We start from the raw sequence: 24413 nt of genomic DNA on the forward strand, positions 1-24413 counted from the left end.
GTGTGTGTGTGTGTGTGTGTGTGTGTGTGTGTGTGTGTGTGTGTGTGGTGCTCATGCTGGATTGAAAAGAAATCATTGTGTGCACTTTGGTTCATGTTAGACAATGAGTTTGATGCACCAACCACCCATTTATTTGAAGCAAAAAACACATTTTTTTTTGTTTTATTCGGAAATTTAAAATACAGATATGACAAAAATGTGTTGGATGGTATTCATTTCAAAATCAAAAAACCATATTGAAAACAAAAATACATTCGCCGAATATCAAAAGTGGTACGTGAGGAGTCAATGCGTATAACTCATTTGTACAAATAAAACGAATTCATACCAGTACATTTGCACACAGCACACATTGAAACGTGTGGTTCTCGGCAAAATGAACGAATGCCAAAGCAAGAAAACATGCGACACTACTACATAAAAAAAATCGCTTACTACCACATACAATACAGACGTAATACGATTCAAGAAAAAGAGACACGGGAAAAAAACGAGAAATATGTTTTAAATCAAAATGGCTGATTTTGACGTGAACGCATCAAGCTATTGAAGAAGTCACTTAATAAAAGCGAAACAGTGTTCTTTTGTAAAAAAAAAGATTCTGTGTTTTTCTATTTAATTTATTTCGATTGAATTGAAAATAAAGACAAACGATTATCCACAAAAACAGACACTGATGCAATTTGCCATCGAATGAATATTCCAAGAAGAATATCTATATATATATAAAAAAAGGAAGGCAAAAATTATATTCAATCGTGTTACACACATAACATTTAGATTAATTTATAGTTATTGTAACATTGCACACACGAAACCGAAGTGAAAACATAATATTCAGCTATAAAGTGATGTGTGAAAAATAAAAAAAACGTGAAATGCAAAGCAAAACAAGTTAGAAAAATAATAAATAAAAGAGAAACGAATGCAAAATAAATTATTATTACTAATGTATATGCATACAATCGAAGAAGGAAAGAAAAAATAAGTTTTAGAAGGACAAATGTGAAAAATTCGACACGATATTGAAGTGATATATACATGCACATTGATTGAGAGCACGGGCTAACCGCGATTCCAAATGGAATATAAAAAATAATCATAAGTATCGACAAGCTGCTGAAATATCATTAGTTTCTTTTAGTGAAGAAAATATTACAAAAAAAAAAAAAAAAATACGAAAGAAGAGAGAAAAAAATCGGCGACAACAAATCACATTTATTATATGTATATAATAATATAAAAAAAATCCTGATTATCTGCTGCTGGTAATAATCAACATGAAAAATTTACATTTCAAAAGCATATATATTATATTTCACTTTGAACAAATTTCTGGTGTTCTTCATTTTTCCACAATTGAGGCTCATTCTTATTTCCGTAGTTTGTTCGGGTAACTGCTTAATTTCAATAGTTTTCTTTTGTGTATGTTACGTTGATTCGGCAAATTTAAAAAAAAAATGAAAGGAAAAGATTGGAGTGTAATTGATAAATTTCACAATCAAACCAAAATATGAAGAGAGAAAAAATACACAAACGCAAATTTTTCCTCTTCTTCTTCTTCTTCTCTCTCGCTCTCTTCACTCCTTTATTTCTGTTCACTGTGCACCGAATTCATTGTCTCGCTCACTCTGCAACGACATTTCATACGGCGTTATTCCAATGTGCACGGTGCATAGTGTATATCGTATGGTACAGCACTGGTATGGCAGGTACATTATCGCAATGTGGGAAAAATGAAAGAGTTTTAGTTTTATGGTGTGTGCACCAGCGATAAAGGCGATAAAACTTTGATGGCGAAAAAAAAAACTATAAAGAAAAAGAAGAAGAAACAGCAGCAGTAGCAAACGAAAAAAAACCTCGCATACAACAGCAAATATGTAGAAAAAGACAAATTCCAAACTCATGCGACGACGACGACGACGACGACGACGTTCCACTTGCTTGGTTTACTTGGCGAAGGAGAGGAAAAAACTTACATTAGCCATGGCCACCGAAGATTTTCATTATTATTAGTATGTCTATGACGTTTGTGCGCTAATCGTAACTTCAACTAATTGTGATCAATTGTTACATATCAGATATCGCAATTTTTGTGCATTGTACTACACACAATTTACATGGTGTGTCGTCGTATGCACAATCGAAAATGTCGTGAGTAATTTTCCGCATCCCCCTAAATGGAAAAAGGGCAATCACATCCGTTCACACGTATACGATGTTCTTCAATGAACATCGAAAAACAGCCAACAACCAAACACACACACTAACACATCATTTATCGAAATATTTGTAAAAACCAACAATTATCTTATAAATATATCATGCAAACGAACATTCCATTGTATATTCAATGAAATCTTTGTCTTCGTAGTAGTCGTCGTCGTCGTTCTTCTTCTTCATTTTGTTGTTGTATTTAATTGTGTGTCGGTAACCATTGCTATTGATGCCGTTCCGTTGTGTACGTGTCATTTTTCGCAACGCATTGTGTCGGCATGATTCAGTAGTGCACGATTAAACGGTAATGTGCCAATTTTTCTACGTCGATTTCTTTTTTTTTTGCTTTTAATTTTATTTTTCTTTCATAGTCAGACACAAATACATGTACATTTGGGTTTGCGCCTGAAATACAATATATATATTTTCAATTTCATATTGTGTGCGCGCTCGGTCAATTTTGCAAACAAAAGAAGACACTGAAGGAAACAACGAAGAAGAAAAGAAAAAAAAACACATCTCCACATGGTCTCGTCAAATTCTTTTTTTTTTTTGCTTCATCTCTTCTTCGTTTCTCGATGTGCGTTGTCTCATTCTTTGCCGTTCGTTGATTTGAGAATGGTGATCTTTCCTCTGTGTCTATTTGTTTCCTTTTGTGAAATTCCATTTGTCTTTCGTTTGAACTAAATCGTCTTGGTTTTCGGGGGAAATTCCCTTTGTTCGCACATTCTTTTTCACCAAAAACTAAATCAAACAAACAAACAAACAAAAATGCAAAAAAAAAGGTTATATAGATAGAAAGCACATTCCTTACTTTTTCATTTTTCAAGTGTGAAGAAGAAGAGAAGAAAAAAAAACCCATGATCAAGCCGATTGAATGTGTCGCAAAATATGCACGTACACACAAGAACATACATTACATATGTATACGTACACAAATCCAATTTTCATGCGCTCAAACTAAAATTGCAGCTGTTTTTGGTACGTGTTAGTGAGTATATTTGCAAATGTACCGCATTTGTGTTGGGCGTAAATTCATGACATATTAGATTGGATTTGAAAAAAAAAAAAATTGTTGTTTTGTCAAACCATTTTATGGTTTTACTTTCCCTGTGCCATTGGCTATGGCAATCAATTTGACAGAATTCTATTTTGTACGATTACTGGGCCGTCATCGTCGTCACTGTTGTTGATGTCGCCTCATGCTCGCTGTCATTACTGTTGTGTGCGGCTACCGTCACGTCACTATCGATATATTACAATGCGGCAGACAGTGCGAGAGCAATTATATGAGTGATAGAAACATCGAAAGTACCATAAAATAGTAATATTTTGCTAATTACATTCGAAAAATCGCCACAAGCCTTCATCGCCCAGTGATTGCCTAGAAGCATCACCTAATTGTCATGATGCGGCTTTTCGCCGAATAATATAACCAATTTTGACATTAATTACTTCTTTGTATTTATTTCAACCCAATCGAAATGGGTGCACATTTTCTCACTCGTTTCTTTTTGTTCTCTGCTTCATTTTCAACACGAAGCAGAAAAAAAAGAAGATTTATTTGAACTTCTCAAGATTGAGAAGATTGAGAACAAGAAGGAAAAAAATGGTATTGGCGAATGTAGTGCAGTTAGAATAACGGAAAGTGAGTGTATTAATAATGAATTTCACTAATTAATTGTCTGATGATGATCTCAAAGAATCGAAAACACTCAGTTCTAGCTTATGAACATGTCAAAACGAAATGATTTAAGGTGCATCACATGATTTCTCACTTCTTGATTAAACCGAAAATCATAATTATAATAAAGATACATTCAGTTTAAGTAATGAGCCATCATTTCCTCATACACAACACCTTCTTTTTTCTCTCTCTAAATCTCACTCTTTCGCTCAATGTCTTTGAATGTACTGGTATGCGTTTTGCGTGCCACAATTGAACACTCATTGAACAGACCTGATTCTTAATGTGCATCGAAGCAGAAATGCTACATTATTAATTGTTGCTCCATTCCATTGCCTTGCTGTTAGGCGCGCATTTTCTTTATTCATTTGGCGATTTCAAATATTTCGCATACTAGAAGAGAGAGAAAAACACACATACACACACATAAGCATAGTGTGTAGCAGGATGAAGCTATTGCTGGTGATGGCAACGCAAAACGGCTTCGCGATCGTCTCCATCTATATTTCATTTTGTTTGGTCAAATTCCCTCTCTCTCTCCCCATTTCCTTCGCTTGCTAACTTGCTAGCGGCTCATCGCATAGTTGATTCCGATCAATCTTTACATAGCCGATTGCATGATACTACAAATTAGTGCACTGTCAAGCCGAACCAACCCGATATACTTTCCTAAGCGCATTGTTTTTATTTATTCATTTATTTTTTGTTGCAATTTTATGATCGCAGGCAACAGTACATATTCTGCGATCGATGATCGCCAACTGTCAACAATTCGAAAATGATTGAATATACTAATTCCGTCATTTGTTCATATACGAAAACTATTGAAGTGAAGAATAACCGGCGAACCATTTACGGTTTCATATTGTGTAATACCAATTTCTTCTTTATTATATTTCAAATTATTTTGCTTTTGTTTTTGCTATTTGTTTATTGTAGACTTTGTTGAATTGTGTTTTTATTTTTTGTTTTTTGATTTTTGGAAAAGTAATGCAGAAAAGAAAATGTATCTGGTATATATTTTTCTTCTTGTTTCTATGTTACTTGGTCTAAAAACTCAAAATAGAAATTATTCTCTGTCTAATGCATTTGGATTTCTTGTTTTTCTCTTCTCTCTCTCTCTCTCTTCCATTCTCGTTTTTCATTTGCAGTGTAAACCAAATCAAGACCGCATAAAACGCAAACAAAAAACTATACACAACATAAACATTTGTGTATTTGATAACTAATGTTAAAGAAGAAAAGAAATAATTAACAAAATTATATCTAATATTTGCTAAATAATCTCGTAAGGAAAGAATTGATTGATTGAGAAAAAAAAATCATATACGTAATCGACAAAAGGCATCAATTGCTGCTAAATGCTGCTAAACACAACAATACAACACATACACATCGGTGAACCCTTTTGAAAAGGAAAAAATCGAGTCAAAAAAACGTACGTGCAACGTCAAAATTTCGAACAAATTTAAATTTGGTCGAATGTGTTGCCGAAGAAAGTAGAAGAGAAAAGAGTAATCAAAACGGTGCTATTTAAATAGAAAAAAAAACAACAACAACAAAATAAAACATTAAATTAAAACAAACAAACAAAAATCGATTATATATAAATTATACATATAGAAGGACATACGGTGGATCATCGTTTTAGCAGATTCAAAAGATTTTTTTGAATTTTCGCCACTAAACGAAACATAACAACATATACATAGAATACATTAACAAACCAATACATATACAAATCGATTTTTGTCCATATTGACTGCCTTTCATGCAAAAACGAGAAGAGAAAACACCAAACATCAACTAATTAGCTAAAAGCATCAAAAGGTTTGAAAGTTTCCAAAGTTCTGTTGAACAGACAGTGGTGTTGTCGTTGTCGTTATCGAACATTGTCGGTGTCGGTTCACAATCGGTTGACACAAATATTCAAAACGAGAGACGCAGAGAACAAAACAAAAGAAAATAAATAGAGATAGATGCACTTAATAACAAGAACCGAACACTCATCAGGCAATAAGTAGACATGGTATGTCTCACACCAATACTTATCGACACGTGAGCTTCAGCACGGAATAACTCAAGAGTACGACACAAATCCTGAGAGACAATTGTACCTACCGATTCAAATGATATTTTGGACATCATTCAGAGTTCAACCATTCAACAAGTCACATCTCACCTGAATGGGACACTTGGTTCTTTGTTTGTTTTGTGTGTGTTCCACGCATCAATACCGGCAGTGTAATTTGAATTAAAATAAAAAATAAAAAAAATTTGTTAAAAATTACGAACAATCAGTGCAGTTGATACCAATCGATAATAACAAGAACATTTTAAACAAGTTTAAACAACAAAATAATAATTAAATACAAATAAAAGAAAAATAACAAGAAAGATCAATCTATTTTTGTTCATTTTCACCTCGAAATATATATATATATAAATTTAAATATATAAATAAGCAAAAACACATACATTCACACACACTCGCACATTTGTTTTACATTGTGTGTGTGAGTTTCACGAACTTTCCCCCTTTGTGACCAATTGTTCTTTTTTTTACCTGTTTAGTTTTCTTCTTTTCTCTCACTGTTGCAGTCTTTAGTTATTTTGTGTTATTCGAATATGTTAATTTTTGAACGGACACACGCGACACTAATATTTAAAAACACTTACTACTCAAAGAGATAAAAAGTTGAAACTCACCCATTTTTAGGAAACAAAAAAAAAATTTTTTGAACATAATTTATATAAACGGGATAATAAACGAAAGTGTTGAAACATTAAAAATAAAGTATGCTTAACTAAAAGTGCAAAGCGATAACGAATATTTAAAAAGAAAAGTTTAGTGATTTTTTTTTCGTTTGAAGAAATGCAAATAACAAACGTAATAATAGTAATAATATAATATTATCGATAATAATTGCGATTGCAACAATAAATAAAAAAAACATTGAGAAATTAGCCGGTAAATAAAAGGCAGATAGATAACATGTAGTGAAAACGATTTAAAAATCGATCGGAAAGTAGTACGATACAAGTTTTTTGCCTGAGAGGAGAAAAATAAGAAGATAAGAGAGCAACAGAAGCCAGAAAGAGAAAAATCAATCAAGCATATATAATATAAGCATCGATCCCGACGAAGACGGGAACACAAAGCAAAAAAAAAAACACACACACTCAAACACACATAGAGAGACATCGTCTTTTAGTTATTAGTTTTTTTCTCTAGCTGATTACCGAAATGTCAAGACATTCATATACACAGAATTACGGCGTGCCGTCGAACACACATCCCCCGCATGCCGGTGCTAATAGTTCAAATGTTATCAATCGACAAACAGCAAATACAAATAAATACGACAAAGCGCCACCAGTAAGTCGCATTTAGAAAGCAAAAAATTTTTTTTGTTACAAAATACACATACACAAATTACTCATTACCATTTAATTATTTTCATCTTGTGTTAAATTGACTGAAAACCCATTTCAGTGTCCGTACTCTCTACTCTTTAACTCATATATCATAAATCTTTTTCACAAATAGCAAACAAATTCAAATAAATATGATCAACAAAATCAACCCCAAATCACACTAGCTAACGTTTCGTCACAGCAACAGCAACAACAACAGGTTAGTTATCACAGACTCGAGATCCATTTTGGCGGCTCATTCAATGATGACATATAATCAACGACGCATCCACATTTTGGATTTTTGCTTAGTTTGCTTATATGTTGGACCATATCACATTCTCTTTTTCTTGCTCTTATCGGTTTCGAGAAGAGAAAGAATTTGAGTATATATGTGTGTGTGTGCAGTTGGTTTGACGTCGACCATCGTTCGGTTTCTTCTCGTTCTCGCTCTCTCTCTTTCACTTTTATCTCGATTCTGTACATGATAACTCACTCACGACTCTGTTCTACATTGTCAACCTTTGATTTTTTAGTTGCAACAGCAGAAAAATAAATTAGTTAGTTCGGATTACACGATACAAGCTCCGCCAGGGTCGCATCAACAGCATGTAACAATACCTCATAGTAATTTTCGTTTGCCTCATGCCAGTAAGTAACACACATACATAGCACACATTGAAAATGTTATCGACATTTTTTTTTGTTTGTTTCTTCTTTCGCAACCGTCGATAAAATCAATTTGGTTATGGAACATTTTTAACATTTTCCAACAACTGAATTCGATTTTTTTCTGTTGATTTCTGTAGTTTAAACTTAAGTTTTGGTTTTTCGCACAAATGAATAATGCCAAATTTTTGATCTGAACATACGTCGGGCGTTTTATAAGTTGTAATTTAGATATTCCAATTACATTTTCGTAGAATTTTTTTTATATTTATTTTTTAAATTTAAATTGAAGTTGAAGTTTTTTTTTCTTGTTAACTTCCAAAATCATATTTCTGGTTTTGGTTAAGTTCTTGACTTTAACTAAGATTTACCATTTTCAAATCAAATTAAAAATTATATTTTATTTTTAATTTAAAAATTTAGTTAGATGAATATAATTTGTTTATGTTGAATGACCTACATTTTGTAGTTAAATTTTTTTTATTCCAATTTCAAATTGCGGTGGTGCTAATTTAATATTTACATTTAAATTTGCAGATAATAACTATCATGTGACGCAGCCGAGTGTGAACTATTCACAAAGTGTGCCACCGCAACCACCCACTGCACATTCAACTTCGGATCGACAATCTGTTTGTCAAATAGGGGTAAGCATATCTGTTGAGTGACAAAATAAATAAATAAATAGATTCGTCCGAGAATAAATGCTCAAAATATGATTCACATATCATTTTTCATTGAAATCGCCTCAATTCAGATTCGTTTCTTTTTTCTCGATGACGAAAAAACATAAGTGATGCCAAAATACAATGGCTGTTTTGATTTGCTTTCGTTGTTGTTTTTGCAATTTGAGTTTTGCTCAAAAAAATGTTTTACAATTGTGTGCTATTTTTTGAACATGACATTTTTGAGTTCATTGTTTGTTTTTATTTGACAGACGTGCTAATTCTCAGCTCTCGGCAATCTCTAATTCACAATTTTACTCTCTATGCAAAGCAACAAATTATAGTCAAACACGAATGTTGCACTACAGCACATGACAGCCCATCAACATTATGATTTAAATCAAGATAAAGTATTGAACTTCCGAAACACAAGGCTATTTATATCTCTTTTAAGTATATTCATTCATTTTTTTTAAACACACAATGCAAATATAATTTCTCCAAGGGCAGTTACAATTTTTTTTCAATTCGATGTTTAAATAAGCGAAAAAAATCTGCCGCATAATTTCTGTTTTGTTCCATTAAAACACCGACTTCCGATGAATATACAACAAATATTTGCAATTTGAATACACTCTTGACGTAACATATGGGATTGAAAATGTCAGAAGACAGTTCAGTCACGAAATCAATGAATAAATGTGATATTATTGATCGAAATCTATACGTTTTACCAAATTTTCGTAATATTTGTCATTTTTACGAATGCGTTTGATTGAAAGTAGGCTGGTTTTATCCAGCATATGTAACATAACCTCAAATGTTATGAAAAATCAAGCTTTTTCTATTATCAAAACTTGATATGAGCGTTTTTTGAAATCAAAAAAATGCTGTGAAGGACGTGTAAATATTCAAAAAAAAATCTAATTTACATTTCCGGGAAAAAATCTTCAAAATAATATTAAATTTGAGTGTAAATTGATTGATTCAATGAGTTTGGCGTTAAAAAGTGGACGAATCACAGAAAGTAGATGACAAATTTATTCATATCTATGTTTATATTGATTTGTTTCAGCAACAGCAGCAAAATCAGCAGACATCGCAACAGAGTCAAGATCACAAAATGCAGCCACAACAGCAACCCTCCCAACAACAATTCCACTCGAGCCACCCTTACCGTATGTATTTCATTAAATATTGATTCTATTTACTCCAGCTTGCCACAAGATATTTGAAAATTCGACGATTTTTAAATTGGAACAAATATTTAAAATATTTTTTTTTTTCGTTTTATTATAATTACAGAAATGGTACGGGGCCAAGGGCAACGTATACCAACACAACCAACGCGAATGAACAACATGGTTGTGAATCGTCAACAGCAACAAAACCAGCAAATGGCTCAAACTCATCAAACTGCCGTACCTTCTCAACAAGGGTTTATTTATTTGACACACCCGCAAGTATTTACCGCATACGGCCAAAATAATCCAAATTTCTTGCAACATAAGAATACGGTATGTATTTTATTCAAATTTAATTTTTTTTATTACGATGAATTTTAATATGAACGATAAATTGATATTTCTCCCCTTTTCGCTTCATCGCATTAAATTTTATGTTCGGGTGTAAAGGGCGTTCCACAGAGCTATTATCATCAGCAATATTATATGCAAACCTTGCAACCACAGATTTCACGAGGGACTGGCGCCACGAATCCTCAACACATGCCTTCAATGAGTAAGCATTTTATATAATTTTTTTTTCATTTTTGTCCAAATTCAAAACAAATCCCATAATACGAATCAGAATGGTGCTAAACATTCTATGATGTCATTTTAAAATTGGTATTTTAAATTAATGAAAAATTCTCTCACTTTTTCAATTACAGATGCTGGTGTTGCTGCTGGAGGGAGTTCACAAATTCCATCACACCAGCAAGCTCCACATCAATTAGGTCAACTTCATTTAGCACAAGGCGTTACCTCATACGTACCAACGTTACAGCCACGTTCACAACCGGTAATTTATTTTTTTTCTCGTTTGTTTTCAAAAGCAATAACCAAAGAATTAAATTTCTAGTAGTAATTTAACGAAAAAAAAAATGCCAAAAATAATTCTAAATTGTTTTATATTCACAGGCGAGTGAAACTACTCAAGTGCAGAAGCGAGCTTCAAAACGTATTCCAATCATAAATCCGACTACAAATGAAGAAGTAGTACCAGAGAGTAAAGTTTCCACGCAACATAGCTCCGGTTCAGCGGCATTAAAAATCGAAGCACCAACTTCACAAATTCCGAATCAATCACAACAACAGAGCCAGGTTTGTATTTTTGCTCACTATTTTTCCTTCATTCCGTAAACGATTCTGATTGAAAAGAAGAATGATTCCAAATGAATGTGCTAAAATTGTTAAATATATAAAAAAAATTCAATTGTAGAAATCGTCAAATGAACCTGCATGTGATACAACAAATGAACCGGAACAATCAACAAGTGATCATTCAAGTGTTGAGGTTCCAATGGAAACGAGTAGTACAGAAGAACCGCCACATACACCAGTTGTTTCAGCTATTGCTGACGGTCCGTCGGTTGATATAATGCCAAAACAGTCGAAAAATGTCAAACGAAGGTACGTTGAATAGCAAAATTCATTTGTTCAAAAAAGTAAAATAAATAATATACCAACTGATTGAATTCCAATCGCATTCAAAAATATCAAAAACAAAAAACACCGAAGCCAATTTTCCGTTCAATTAAAATTGGAAAATTCTTGTTTTCTTTGTCGTTACAGTAACAAGTCATCTGAATGGCAGACGCCATCAGCCGAGAAAACGAATACAGATAGCTCTACGTGTGATAATTACTCAAAAGTTGCATCGTTAGGCAATTCATCAAGTTCCACAAATAATGAATGGGTGAAAAATAACCAGGCCGCACCAAAGGTGTCAATTGAAAGTGAACACAAAGGTAAGTGTTTCGATTTAATTGTTTCTTTTAATTTCGATTTTGGATATGCGTGTACGTGTGTGCCTATGATTTCATTGAATTTTACGTACAGAATCATTAAATTCTTTTTCAAATTTGCATCACCAAAGTCGCATTCGGTAATTATTGAATATAAATATTAACATAGTTATTTAATTACGAGAATCGAATGCGCACTCATTAATAAATTAAAATATATATACAAACAATATAGTCGGCTCTTTATCGACAATTTCATTGACACAGTCCATTTTTACTGCATATATTTATTAATATATGAGCCGCATATTTTTGTCAGAGAATCATCATTGAAATTGAACCATGGTCGGAATGAATGTGACAATCTAAATGGTTATTTTTTTATGAGCCAATTCGTATAACGTGTGTGCACTTCGCACATTCACGCACACATAAAGTTCGGCCAATTTACCGACATCTCACACACAATGTGAGAGAACAAGTCTCTTAAGATAGACTGAGAAAAATACACACAACCAGAATATGGAGCCGGATTGTGTTGATAGGAATGAAGTCGAACAAAAGGTGAACTAAGAGAATGTGTAAAAAATATGATATTGTTGCGAATTCTTTTTCACATTCGACTGTTAAATTAACTTTTTTTTTGCAGTCAGCTCAATGCTTGGCTACAGCAAATGATTTCACATTTTATTGCTGCTAAGCGCTGTCAACTCATTAATAATCAGTCCATTTTTATCGGTCTTCTTGTTGCTACTCTGACCATAGATATAAGCTAGTCTTGGTGTGCGGTTCCGGAATTTCAATACGCACATACTAGCGCACATATGTATGCATTGTGACCGCACACGAGTGTGTGCGTGCGTGTGTATTAGTGTAAGCGATACCCGTTTACATAAAGTGTGGTTATATAGATATATTGCTTTCCGGCTCGCCAATTCTCCTAATAGATACTAACAGATGTGTGTTATACTTGATCAAGCTAGTACTGGTGTTCAGGTTTTGAGCTAAATTATTGCTTATTTTATGCAAATATCGCATGAATTGAAAGACATTTGGAAAAAAAATGCGAACGCAAAATGTCATGTATATGAATTGAAAGAGAGAAAAAAATGTCATTGAGAATGGCAGCCTCGAATTTGCATTTACATCTATCCTTATTTGAAGAAATTATGTCAAAATGTTGCAGTAAAAAAAAATTCGAAAAAAAGACGGCAATATTGAAAACTGTTCGAATCAGTCCATGTTCTATACGAAATTTAAACTTCATATTGAAATGTAAACCGAACATCAGATCATTTGATTCGTTGTCAAGTCTAACAACGTGCGCACACACTGTCAAAACTGTGATTTACCTATACCAACATTCATCCATGTTTGTAAATGTATTTGTGTGCGCCGCACATTTTCCCAAAATGCATTTGCACACCTTTGAACACGTTTTTTTTTTGCTGTTCTTCTGCTCTTTTTCGTCTTCTTCTTTTTCATTTTCCTCTTCTTTTGTATGCCCTTTTATATTTTATAATTGAATTCATCGTTAGCATTTGGCAATACTTAGAAGTAAAATCGATTTTAAACAGGACCAGTCAAAATCTATTCATTCTTCACTCACATAAATATGGTTCAGGCAGCAAAGAAAGAATTATTCGAATATGGACATTCATTTTGTGTGTGTATGTATATATTTCGGTGTCTGTGTATTGTTCTTTGTCGCTCTTTTGTGTTGACAGCACATTTTTAGGAAGAATGTAAGTTAATGTGTACGGCCTCTTTGTATTTGAACAATGTGTCGGTGAATGTGCGTGTGTATGTCTTGTGTATGTATACAGAACGTGTATGTGTGTGTGTGTGCGGATACAGTGCATGTGTGAAAATATCGCGTGTATGTCATACTTCAACTTATGTGAGAGACGAAACCGCACATTTTAGCAGTGAAGAAAAGAGCCGAATCGTAAATCTAAAAAGAAGAAGAAGAGAATACGAAATATGAAAAAAAGAATTATTTAGTGCAAAGCCACATGGTGGCCGTACTACCCGCGCGAAAATATTTCACCGAATATTTTCAATTTCTCGGAAAATTGTGTGTTGCATTCAATTCAATTTCACTAAAAATATTTATTGATTTTTTTTTCTGTTAAATTCTCATTTTGTAATTGAATAAACATCGGAAATTTTCATCAGCAGCAAAGTGCTATATATAATACTCTGTTTTTTTTGTGGTGATCTCTCGTCTTTATATATATACTATTTTATTAAATTGTAAGGTTTGACAAAGACGGTCTAATAATATAAGACATTCATTTTTTTTTTAAAATTTGTGAAACGTGTTATTGCAGTGTGTAAGGCAAAGAGAGTTAGAGACAAAGATTCGTTTTTTATTTCATATGTCTTTTTTTTAATGAAGTCAGCTTTTTCTTGTGAAGAGACCACATTTTACCATAAAAAAATTGTTCTATAAATTAATAAAAAAAGGTGGATCTAAGAGAGAAGTTGATTATCAAACGATTTGGATGAATTAAGCAAGATATAAAAATTGTCAAGTGACGGTATCATATTTATACCATAAATTCTATTTTCTATCAGTTTTTTTTTTCTTCTTCGTTTTGTTCGTGTTGCAGAACAAGTGATGATGTGTACTTTGTAAGATCGCTCTCAAAAAGAATTTTAAAAAAATGAATGAGTGAATGTGAGACTCCGTCAGCCAAAATCATCATCATCATCATCGTGCATAGTAAATGCGGCGAGTGAAAGGGTCTGTGTGTATCAGTGCATGCATACTTTACAGAGTATGCCCGCTATATTATCTTTTATTCAATAATGGCATTGGATGAATTGACAGTGCCAATGAATTATCTTTGCTCTAACTGACTGTCAAAAAAATATATTAAAAAAATTATTTGTTCACGAAATGAGCGATATAAAAAAAGACAAATAATAATGATAACGGCGATCTTCGGACCGAAAAAATCAACATCATCTGAAACACACACACACACACACACAAAGAAAAAAACAAAAGCAAATTAAAATAAATCATAAAAACGATTCTAACGAGCAAAAATTAAACAATAAATTTAAGGCGATATAAAAGAAGACTCGCTATATAACCGTGACACATACACATAAACACGTTTTTTTGTGGTGTGTCGATTTGTCTTAAAAAGGAAATCATTGTGGACATTTTTTTCTCGCATACTGTACACCGGGGTGCAACATTTGTGAACAAAAGAGAGAAAAAAAAGGGAAGCAGTCGAAAAGAGAAAGACACAGAAAACGTGTGTACATTCTATTAAAGTGCGTCTGATTTTCATTCTCACAAACAAAACGACGAACATTAAGGAAAGTGCCAGTGCTTTCTGATTTATTTTACATTTAAATCGTTCCATTTTTATTTCAACTAAATGCTAGTCAAATCAAAGTTTGCAAGCTGAACACCATGTATACTAGAAAAAGATGTACGTAAAGTATATTCGCATTTTTTTGTCTATCTCTTTATAATATTGCAGAATACATTCACGCCCCTGCAGACACACACACACACATTAGTCATTTTTTGTGATACAAATGATCAGCAGCGATGAATAAACCGAATGATATTCCTCACACATAATAGACTGTGTTTGCCAATATATATATATACTTTTTTTTTCTTCTTTAAAACCACATTCGCCTGCGGTAAAAGTAAAAGCAATGGCAAATATCAAAAACATTCAAGAAGAAGAATAAAAAATTGAACGGGCAAGTAAACAAGCAAGAGCAAGATAGAGAGTGGAGAAAAAAACGGCTATGGCGCGTTCACGAGCAATAACGCCAATTTAATCGGAGTGCGCTGGCGTTGACTCGATTTGATCATACGTCATTTCATTATTATTATGAAATGATTAACACACGAAACATTTTCATTCTATATTCTGCGCAACACGTCTCGTACAGCAAAATTAAAATATATATATATATATGAGAGAGACATTTCCAAATTGGCAGCGATCGGCTAAAAAATGTCATTGATCCAGTCATGTCGATGAATAACTCATGGTTGAAATGTACGAACGAACGAATCAAGAAAGAAGAAAAAGAATTCAACACCAACAAAAAAAATGAAGAAAGAAATGAATGGTGACAATTTGATCTTCTGTTTGATATGGTCAATGAAAAATATAACCGCTTGAAATAATGACTAAATATATTCATTGAGCCTATTCGTGCAAACCGACGAAATGATTTGATTTCAGCCTTTAAGCGTTGACCAATCCACTTGCACACCACTACTATTTCCATCTGGCATACATACAATCCAATTCACATATATACGAGAACACACATATGTACGCGGATCGCACACTATATTGGCCAACGCACAGTGCACACAAATTGACTTTTTAAAATGCACAAACCAAAAAGCAGTGTGACTAAAAATAAAAAAAGCGAAAAGTGTTCATTTCGATAGCATAGAAAAACTACTTTCGATTTGTAGCACAAGGTTATCGTCTATCGCATCGCTTTGTGCTCATAGAAAATTCACATATATATATATATATATGTATCAGAACACGGCGCTTAGCGCTCGAATTACGACCGATCATTCTCTTTATCTCTTGTATTCATTTTCCATCCTGCATGTATATGTCATATACTGTCACTTTGCAAACATCGTGTACTTCTTTTCTTTATATTCGCATGTGACTCGACGATTTATATTATGGTGGCTAAAATGTTCCATAACCGTTGACGCCGTCGTCGTAGTCGTCGACATCGTCTTTGTCCGTATTTAAATTAAAAATACGCACCTAGTACGCGACCGGCCATTCGCAAACTAAACAAAGATCAACTGAAAGAAACATTATTCACAGCGCCGCATATTGAATCAATTACTTGAGCACTTTTCATTTTGAGTACATTCGACCAATTTTTACATCATTTCTACAAGTTTTTGTATTTTTCATTTCATATTTGTTCATCTGTTACAATTTGAAACTGTCGCTGATGCAGTTATAGTGTAATGATATCCAATTTGAAATATACACCATTTGTTTGCACATTTTTTTTTAAATCGTATCAATAATTAAACAAAAAAAGACTGTATTGATGACGACAGTGTGGATTTTATATGATTAGATACACATACAAATTGGTTGCATCACCTTATTCGGTGTCATTATTGACTTTCGACCGGATGCACGATGCTAAAGAGAAAACCGCCTTCCATTTACAGTTGAATACATCTTTTTTTTAATGCGATTTCTATCAATCACACAATTCTACATAATAATCCTACCTGAAACACACACAAACACACAGCCAACCATCAATTTAACTCAGCATCATACTCTTTCAATGCGAATTATTGTCATGTTGATGCAATTAAGAAAAAAGAGTGTATGCGAATAAATCAATTTTTCATGAAACTCACGCGCAACCATATTATTAGATGATTCAATAAAATTGTTTTATTAAAATGTTTTTTCTTTTTTAAAATTGAAAAAAAAATTTTTAGATTCACAACAAAAACATAATCCGAAATCGAAACATTCGGCTGCCAACCATAATATTGCTCCATCGTCAAATAAAGGTAAAGCTGCTGCCCAAACGACAGACGCTCCAACAAATATGGTGGCGAATGTACAACAGCCAGCACCAGCTAAAGAACAACCACAAAGTGAACCCAAACCAGTTGTACCGGTAACCGTACAACAAGAACAAACAAAAGTGGAGAACACAAACAGCGCTCGAAGTAACGAGAAAACAAAACAGCCTCCACAACAAGCGAATAAAGCGCATTCGGAAGAAAGTGTAACAAAAAGGTAAGTTCTCTATGGGTTTTTTTTTGTTTGTTTGAAAAAGATAAGCATATGCGATGGGAGGTTTTCAATCATTTGCCAGGTTTTGGTAATGATGGTTTTGTTTTTATGATATTTTAATGAAGTATCTTATTCGATATGTTTCGGTGATTTGGTTCGGTTATTTTAATTCGATATGTTTCGGTTGTTTTATTTAATTTTTTTATAATAGCAATAAGGAAAAAGTCACCGAAAGCACTATGAGCAATAGTAGCAGTGTGAACGTACCAACAGAAGTTGCCGATGTAGAAAATACAACAAAGACAAAGATCACGACCAATACATCAATTGATGAGACTGATAAATTAATCAATTCCCTCGATTCGATGTCCATAAGTAATAAAGAAACGAACGCAGAAAAAAATGATAAATTAGATGCTAAATCGGTAGAATTCAATAATAATAGTCAAAAAGCGGTCACTCCAAAAACTGAAGCGCCGACGAAAGTTGTTGAACCGGCCAAAATAGCGGAAACAATTGCGCAAACTGTTGTTGAACAGCCGCAACCACAACAACAGCCACAACAACATCAACAACAACAAAAATCTTCAAATAATAAACAAGTAACCGCCACGCCTAAAACTGATTCGCAGACTGATCTTCGAAGTTCAGAGAATGATTTAAGAGCTTCCGATAAATTGGAAACAACCAGCAACATGCCAGCCTCCGTAACCAATAATGATGGCTTAGTCGAAACAATAATCAATAATAATTTAACCAATACCATTAGCGCAAACAATAATAATAACCAATTGAATAATGCTGTTGACAAAGATTCCGACAATAATGTCGTGAACAGTGAGATGGAAAAGACAGTGTCATCGGAACCACAAGAAGTAACTGCAGTCGAACCACCATCACAATCGACCGCAACCGTTACAGTTCGACCGCAACAACCGGCTGCTGGTGCACCACAACCACCAACGGTACCAGCGGTACCGAAGCCAAAATTGTTGCTTAATTACGAAGAAGGTCAATGGTCACCGGACAATACCGATGGTAAAAAGTGCTATAATCGCCAGCAAATAATGTCATTGCGTGATGCGGATGCATCACAAACATTACCACAAATTCAAGATAGTTTCTCGCTCATCCGCAAAAATTCCCCATCAAATGGTAACAATAACAATAAGAATCAATCGTCTTCAAATAGTCGCAATCAATATGGTAAACGGCCGTCAACGCAAGGCGGTGCCGGTGGCAATCAACAAATGTCACAAGGTGGTGGTAAAGGTAGTAAATCTGGTATGATTCATGTTAGTTTATCGTTGCGCGAAGATGTTAAATTAAATGAATCGGCCACACCATGGAAACCATCATTTATTGGAACAAAAGACCCAGCGGCCAGCAGTCCAGTTGATCCAAATAATATTGAGGTATTGTGCAAACGTGTGCGCGGTATTTTAAATAAATTAACACCGGAAAAATTCGAACCATTGCTTGAACAATTGCAAGCATTAAATCTTGATACCAACGAAAAATTGTCGAGTGTCATTTCGCTGGTATTCGAAAAGGCCATCGATGAGCCAAACTTTTCACAAGCATATGCACAATTGTGTCTAAAATTATCGAAACCAATGGAAGATAAAGAGCGCGAAGAAAATGAACAAAAATCGGGCGATAAGAGCAATAAAGACACGAAAACGGCTGTGTTCAAAAAGGAATTGCTGAATAAATGTCAAACGGAGTTCAACACTCATGTGGCAAATGAAAATGCGATACGTGAAAAACTAAAACCAATTCAGACTGAACTCAACGAAACGACCGATCAAAATCGAAAAATGGAATTGACTATGATATTGGAAGAGGAAGAGCGTAAACTTCGTCGGCGTTCGGTTGGTACGGTACGTTTTATTGGTGAATTATATCGACAAAATATGTTGCTTACCAGCATCATGGAATGGTGTGTCATGATTTTGTTGAACATTTGTACCGAAGAAAAACTTGAATGCTTGTGCAAATTATTGACAACCGTTGGACAAAAAATGGAATTCAAAAGTGGTGATGAAGATTTTGATAAAAAATATTATCGAGATCTAACGCCACACTTCCAAAAAATGCAACAAATTGCATCGGATAAAAAACAATCGAAAATTAGCAGCCGCGTTCGTTTCATGTTAATGGATGTGATTGAATTGCGAAAAAATAAATGGGTGCCACGTCGTTCCGACTCAAATCCAAAGAAAATGGATCAAATCCAAAAGGAAGTGAGGGGTATGTGTTCGTGTTTTTGTTTTTTTTTTTTTCTTTGCTTTTCATTTCTCAAAGAATTCAAATTAATTTGATAAATTTTCTCACACTTTGCAGAGGAGCAATACATTAAGCAAATTCAAATGCTTGCCTCCACAATGCCAAGCTCCGGAATGGGCAACAATAATATGCGAAAAGACAACCGAGATCGCAACGATCGAGGTAGCATGCCACGTGGTGGTAGTATGTCAGGTAGTGGCTATAATAACAACAACAAATTAAGTCGAGGCAATTACCAAGATAACGACGGATGGATTCAACAGGTTGGCAATAAAAATCGTGGTGGCAACAATAGCACATCATTTGATCCAACGAAATTCAGGGCTACATCTGTAAGTTAACGACAAAAATTGATTGTTATCAACCTTTGGTTGGCCAAATTTTATGTTTCACATTCGATTTAATTTACTAATAAAACCTTTTCGTTCGTCACATGAAATGACAATTTACAGAAAATAGAAGATATTACAACTACATCATTGGGTACACCAAAGCAATTCCAATGGAAATTAAATGCTGCACCAACGGCAACAACAAGCCTAACAAATAGTTTTTCAGCGCTTGAATCAGATTACAAACCAATGTCCGGTAATCGTTCAAAGGAGCCATACCATTCAAAGGGATCAATGGAACGTGAACGAGGTAGATATTCAATTTCATAATTTTAAAAAATGATTCAAAATCAAGAAAAGAAACTGAAGCTAAGTTTTTTTTCATAGATGGTCCACACTCAAGAAGTGGTTCACAACATGGTTCACGTGATAATTCGGCAGCTAGAAATTCATATTCCTCACGTAGTTTACAAATGCGTCCACCACAGATGCAATACAATACATTGCCATTGAATTCAAATTCGTCATCGTCGTCATCGCAAAGGGGTATTCGTAGTGATAATAAAGTAAGTATCTCTTAAATTACTGTCTACTTTTTTCCAGTAATGTGCTAAAAATTCTGATATATTTTTTGTTATTTTGCTCTCTTTCTCGATAAATAATTAATTCAGTTGAACAACCAATCGTTATCATCATCAACAACATCGTTATCAACAAGCAATTTACCGTCATCATCATCGCTAACGCCGTCATCTTCCGATCCGAAATTATCCGAAGACATTAGTGAACAAACCGAAAAATTGATAAGTTCGACACTGAAAAATCTGCTGAATAAAGTTGAAAAGAATGAAATCATCGGCTATAACGATTTAGACGAAGCCCCACAATTAGATAAAATTAATAAAAATCATCGATGGGCACTCGTACGCGATTTACACAATCGTGCTGTTGATATATCCGGTTTGACGGAAGAGAAACGCTGTTTTATTGGCACCATTTGTACCTATTGGCTTAACAATAACCAAATTACTAAACAAGATTATGTTAAAGGTTTGTTAGAGTACATAAATTTATTGGCCGACATTGTTATGGACGTGCCGAAAATTTATGAATGGACGGCTCAGATGATATGTAAGTAGATTCATTTATTTATTTAAATTAATTCAAATGCATTGAGGGAAAAGAAATACATTAACTAATTTTCATTTTTAACGCGATTATTTTAACAGCGGTCGCATTCTTCAGCAATATTATCACATTGAATGACTTGAAAAACACGGCAGAAGAATCACGTGCTAAGATTTTGGCAAGCTTATTGCCATTCATGGCATACGAATATGGCCCACAATACTTACGTGATTTGTGGAAACGGTCAGACTGTAAATGGGAACAGTTTGTTGCAGATGGCAGTGACATCGCTAATTTTGTGGAACAAAATGTAAGTAACACATTTTTTGAAGATTTTTTTTTTCATTATCCATCATCTTGATTAATTATTTGATTTTTTTTTGTTCGTGTAGAAATTGAAATTTGTAGTTGATCCAAAAGAATCGCTGCCACCAGCTAGTACCAAAATACCAAATGACCGGTTTAGACAAAGAATCTATCAATTGGTTCGCAAAGACAGTTTTACAGAAAAAGAAGTTGCTGAATATATTAAGGTGAGTAATTATTAATGGTGATGGATTTTTTCACAATATCCACCCACGTTTTATGAAAATAAAAAATCCGATTTCAAATTGTTTTGGTTCATTTACAGATTCATGTGCCTACAATTAATAAACAAAGTATACGTTTATTAACAAAAACGTTGATTGAAGCCGCGCTAAGTAAAACGAAAGCCGGCTATTCACTGGATGATAAATATCTCCCAAATAGTATAGACATTTTGAAAGGTTATATTGGTGAGAAGCAGGACTTACAGTTGGAATCCTTGTACGCCATTCAATTGCTGAGCAATGAATTGGAACATCCATCAGGTAAATTATCTATATTGTTTTGAACAAAGAAAAAAAAATCTTTTAAATCTATGTGAAACATTTTAAATAATTCAAAATCAATTGTTTTCCAGGTTTCTTGCATAAAGTGTTTTCCAAATTATATGATGATGAGGTTGTTCCTGCGAGCGTTTTTAAACAATGGGAGACATCAACTAGCGAACCATTGGGCAAAGGTATGTTATCCCATACATTTTCTAGTCTCTTTTTTTTTTGCTCTCAAAAATTATATTTTTCAAAATTGCAAAATTCTAACCCAACATTTTCTTCATTCATTTTACAGGAGTTGCAGTTAAAAATTTAACACAGTTCCTTAAGTTTGTTGATGAAGATTCGTACGATTCAGACGAAGGAGATGCTAAATAAATTCACTGGTTAAATAAATAAAAAGTAGGAAAAAAGTGAAAAAAAAATTTGAAGAAAAAAAATACACAGAGAAAAAAGTTGTAATAAATAAACTTCTAATTATATGCATATAAAATTAGATATTTTTGAAAGTAATCTTTAAAAATTAAATCTGAAGAAAATAAAAAAAAATAAACCGAGCAGACGCAACACTTACGCTGACTTGAAAGAAAAAATACAAAAAAAAGAAAAGAAGAGTAAAAAATAGAACAACACAAGTCTTTAAAAAAAAACAGAACATATTTATATATACATCAAAACAGGGTGTCTGAGATGTAATCGGTCGAAGCTTGTGGGCTGACAAACCGAACTCGCCTTTTGTCGGGCCGGTCAAAAAAAAAATCTGTTCGCGCTATCCGTCTCGATGTTTGACGAGCGATGGTGGTGTTAGCCAACAGGATTTGACGGGTGATATGCCCGATAACTTGTGCTTAAGAAAGAATAAAATTGAATTCTTTTGTAAAGGAATGCAAATATTAAGTTATACTGTATCTTTTAGATTAAACAAATAAATTAATGGAAAAATAAATGAGAGAAAAAAAAAACAAACCCACATACGAAGATAATTTTTTTTTCGGGCGATTCATTTCGTCAAATGAGAGAAAATTCGTTGCAAAAACATATAATGATGATGATATTCACAAAACGATCACAAAATATTAGGCATTAAACAAAATGAGGAAAACTGTAAACGCTCTGGAACACGAGAAATAAATACAATTGCAAGTATAAGAGATAAAAACGCCAAACTATTTAATTTTTAAATCGGATAGGGCGTGGGGTAAACAAATATGATCGATTTTAGACACTTTTATTTGTTTTTCTATCTCTGTATGTTGTTCTCTTCTTTTTGTAAAAGAAACAACCATAAAAAACACACCAATATAAAATGAAAGAAAAAAAACACATACATATTAGTAGCAATTCGTTTAGTGGAGAAAAAAAAACACCCCCCGTTCCTTTCATTCTCATTTCACAGATCTGGTGCGTATGCAGAGAGGCAAATCGAAATCATATGGTAAGAGATTAAATGGGCAGTTGTGGATTCTATGTGTTTTTTTTTTTCTTTTGGGGCATGTACTTGTGTAAGTATGCTTTGAGAATGAGGGAGAGAGATTGAATTTATGTCAATAGGAACCTAGGACGTGTATGAATGACGGAACACGCAATATCAATTAAAATTGTGCTCATTTTAAGCACGCTGTTGCATTGGTGTGGTTGAAAAATTAAAAGCCCGAAATTTGAACATCGAAGCGAAAGAAAAAAACAAACACCAAATCGCATTATTGCCATTTATGTCAAATTGCTAAACCAATTCAACCAACCGCGAAGAGAAGGGTTCTAAATTCTTGTCGTAAACACGGCGCATGCTCTCAATGTGTGTATGCACTTGTGAGTGTATATGCGTATGAATTGTGAGTATTTGTGATTTGACGTTAGGGTCTTCATATTCCATATAGAAACTTTTCGACAACTTGCTCTCGGGAGCATACGTAAAAAAAGATAATTCAACTCTCAGCCACACGCACACATGCATGTGTCAACATTGAGTGTTATTTTTGAACAAGCGCGTTTTCGCCTGACACAAGCGTTTCTATGCATGGGGTGATTTATTTTTGTTGCTGATTTGATGTGTATTAGCACAGCAGCCGTTGATGGAACAAATACCCATACATTATAAGAACAAATTGTGCCATGAATTCGCATGTCACAGATATACGATATCACCATTCTCTGGCTCGCTCACTCTCTTCCATTCCTTCTACTCTTGTTATGCGCGTTTAAAAGTGAAACATAAATATCCAGTTTCACAGCAAAAGGGGGCAAGGGGAGACGAATTGAGTGAGAGAATATGTGTGTGTGTGTATTATCCACCACATACATGCACCATTACAACTACACGAAAAAGTCAAAATATCCTGAAAAAATTTGATGAAAATGGAAAATGGTTCTTTCTCTCCATAGTGAACAA

The 24413-nt window shown here is 33.7% G+C and overlaps 1 protein-coding gene across 5 annotated transcripts in view; it reads left to right on the forward strand.

Annotated features, from left to right (window-relative positions):
• LOC116340082 (eukaryotic translation initiation factor 4 gamma 3) overlaps positions 1-22994 on the forward strand; it is a 40629-nt gene extending 17635 nt beyond the window's left edge. For 2 of the 5 annotated variants that reach the window (XM_031766310.1, XM_031766319.1), the window contains exons 3-23: positions 7455-7541; positions 7858-7972; positions 8528-8637; positions 9731-9833; positions 9961-10172; positions 10290-10395; positions 10547-10677; positions 10797-10979; positions 11098-11288; positions 11451-11626; positions 17115-17421; positions 17630-19671; positions 19765-20039; positions 20160-20349; positions 20427-20605; positions 20711-21170; positions 21269-21477; positions 21560-21700; positions 21799-22018; positions 22111-22212; positions 22320-22994. In XM_031766310.1, coding sequence (XP_031622170.1) covers positions 7455-7541; positions 7858-7972; positions 8528-8637; positions 9731-9833; positions 9961-10172; positions 10290-10395; positions 10547-10677; positions 10797-10979; positions 11098-11288; positions 11451-11626; positions 17115-17421; positions 17630-19671; positions 19765-20039; positions 20160-20349; positions 20427-20605; positions 20711-21170; positions 21269-21477; positions 21560-21700; positions 21799-22018; positions 22111-22212; positions 22320-22402 — 5622 coding nt within the window. In that variant the 3' untranslated portion in view covers positions 22403-22994. Of the gene's footprint in view, positions 1-6370; positions 7284-7454; positions 7542-7857; positions 7973-8527; positions 8638-9730; positions 9834-9960; positions 10173-10289; positions 10396-10546; positions 10678-10796; positions 10980-11097; positions 11289-11450; positions 11627-17114; positions 17422-17629; positions 19672-19764; positions 20040-20159; positions 20350-20426; positions 20606-20710; positions 21171-21268; positions 21478-21559; positions 21701-21798; positions 22019-22110; positions 22213-22319 lie in introns of those variants that run through there. The other 3 variants (XM_031766292.1, XM_031766301.1, XM_031766329.1) reach the window with 3 other exon arrangements.
• The last annotated feature ends 1419 nt before the right edge of the window (positions 22995-24413 follow it).

The sequence above is a fragment of the Contarinia nasturtii genome, unplaced genomic scaffold, assembly GCF_009176525.2.
Source record: "Contarinia nasturtii isolate CC-2019 unplaced genomic scaffold, AAFC_CNas_1.1 Cnas_scaffold_129, whole genome shotgun sequence".
In the NCBI taxonomy this organism is placed as follows: domain Eukaryota; kingdom Metazoa; phylum Arthropoda; class Insecta; order Diptera; family Cecidomyiidae; genus Contarinia; species Contarinia nasturtii.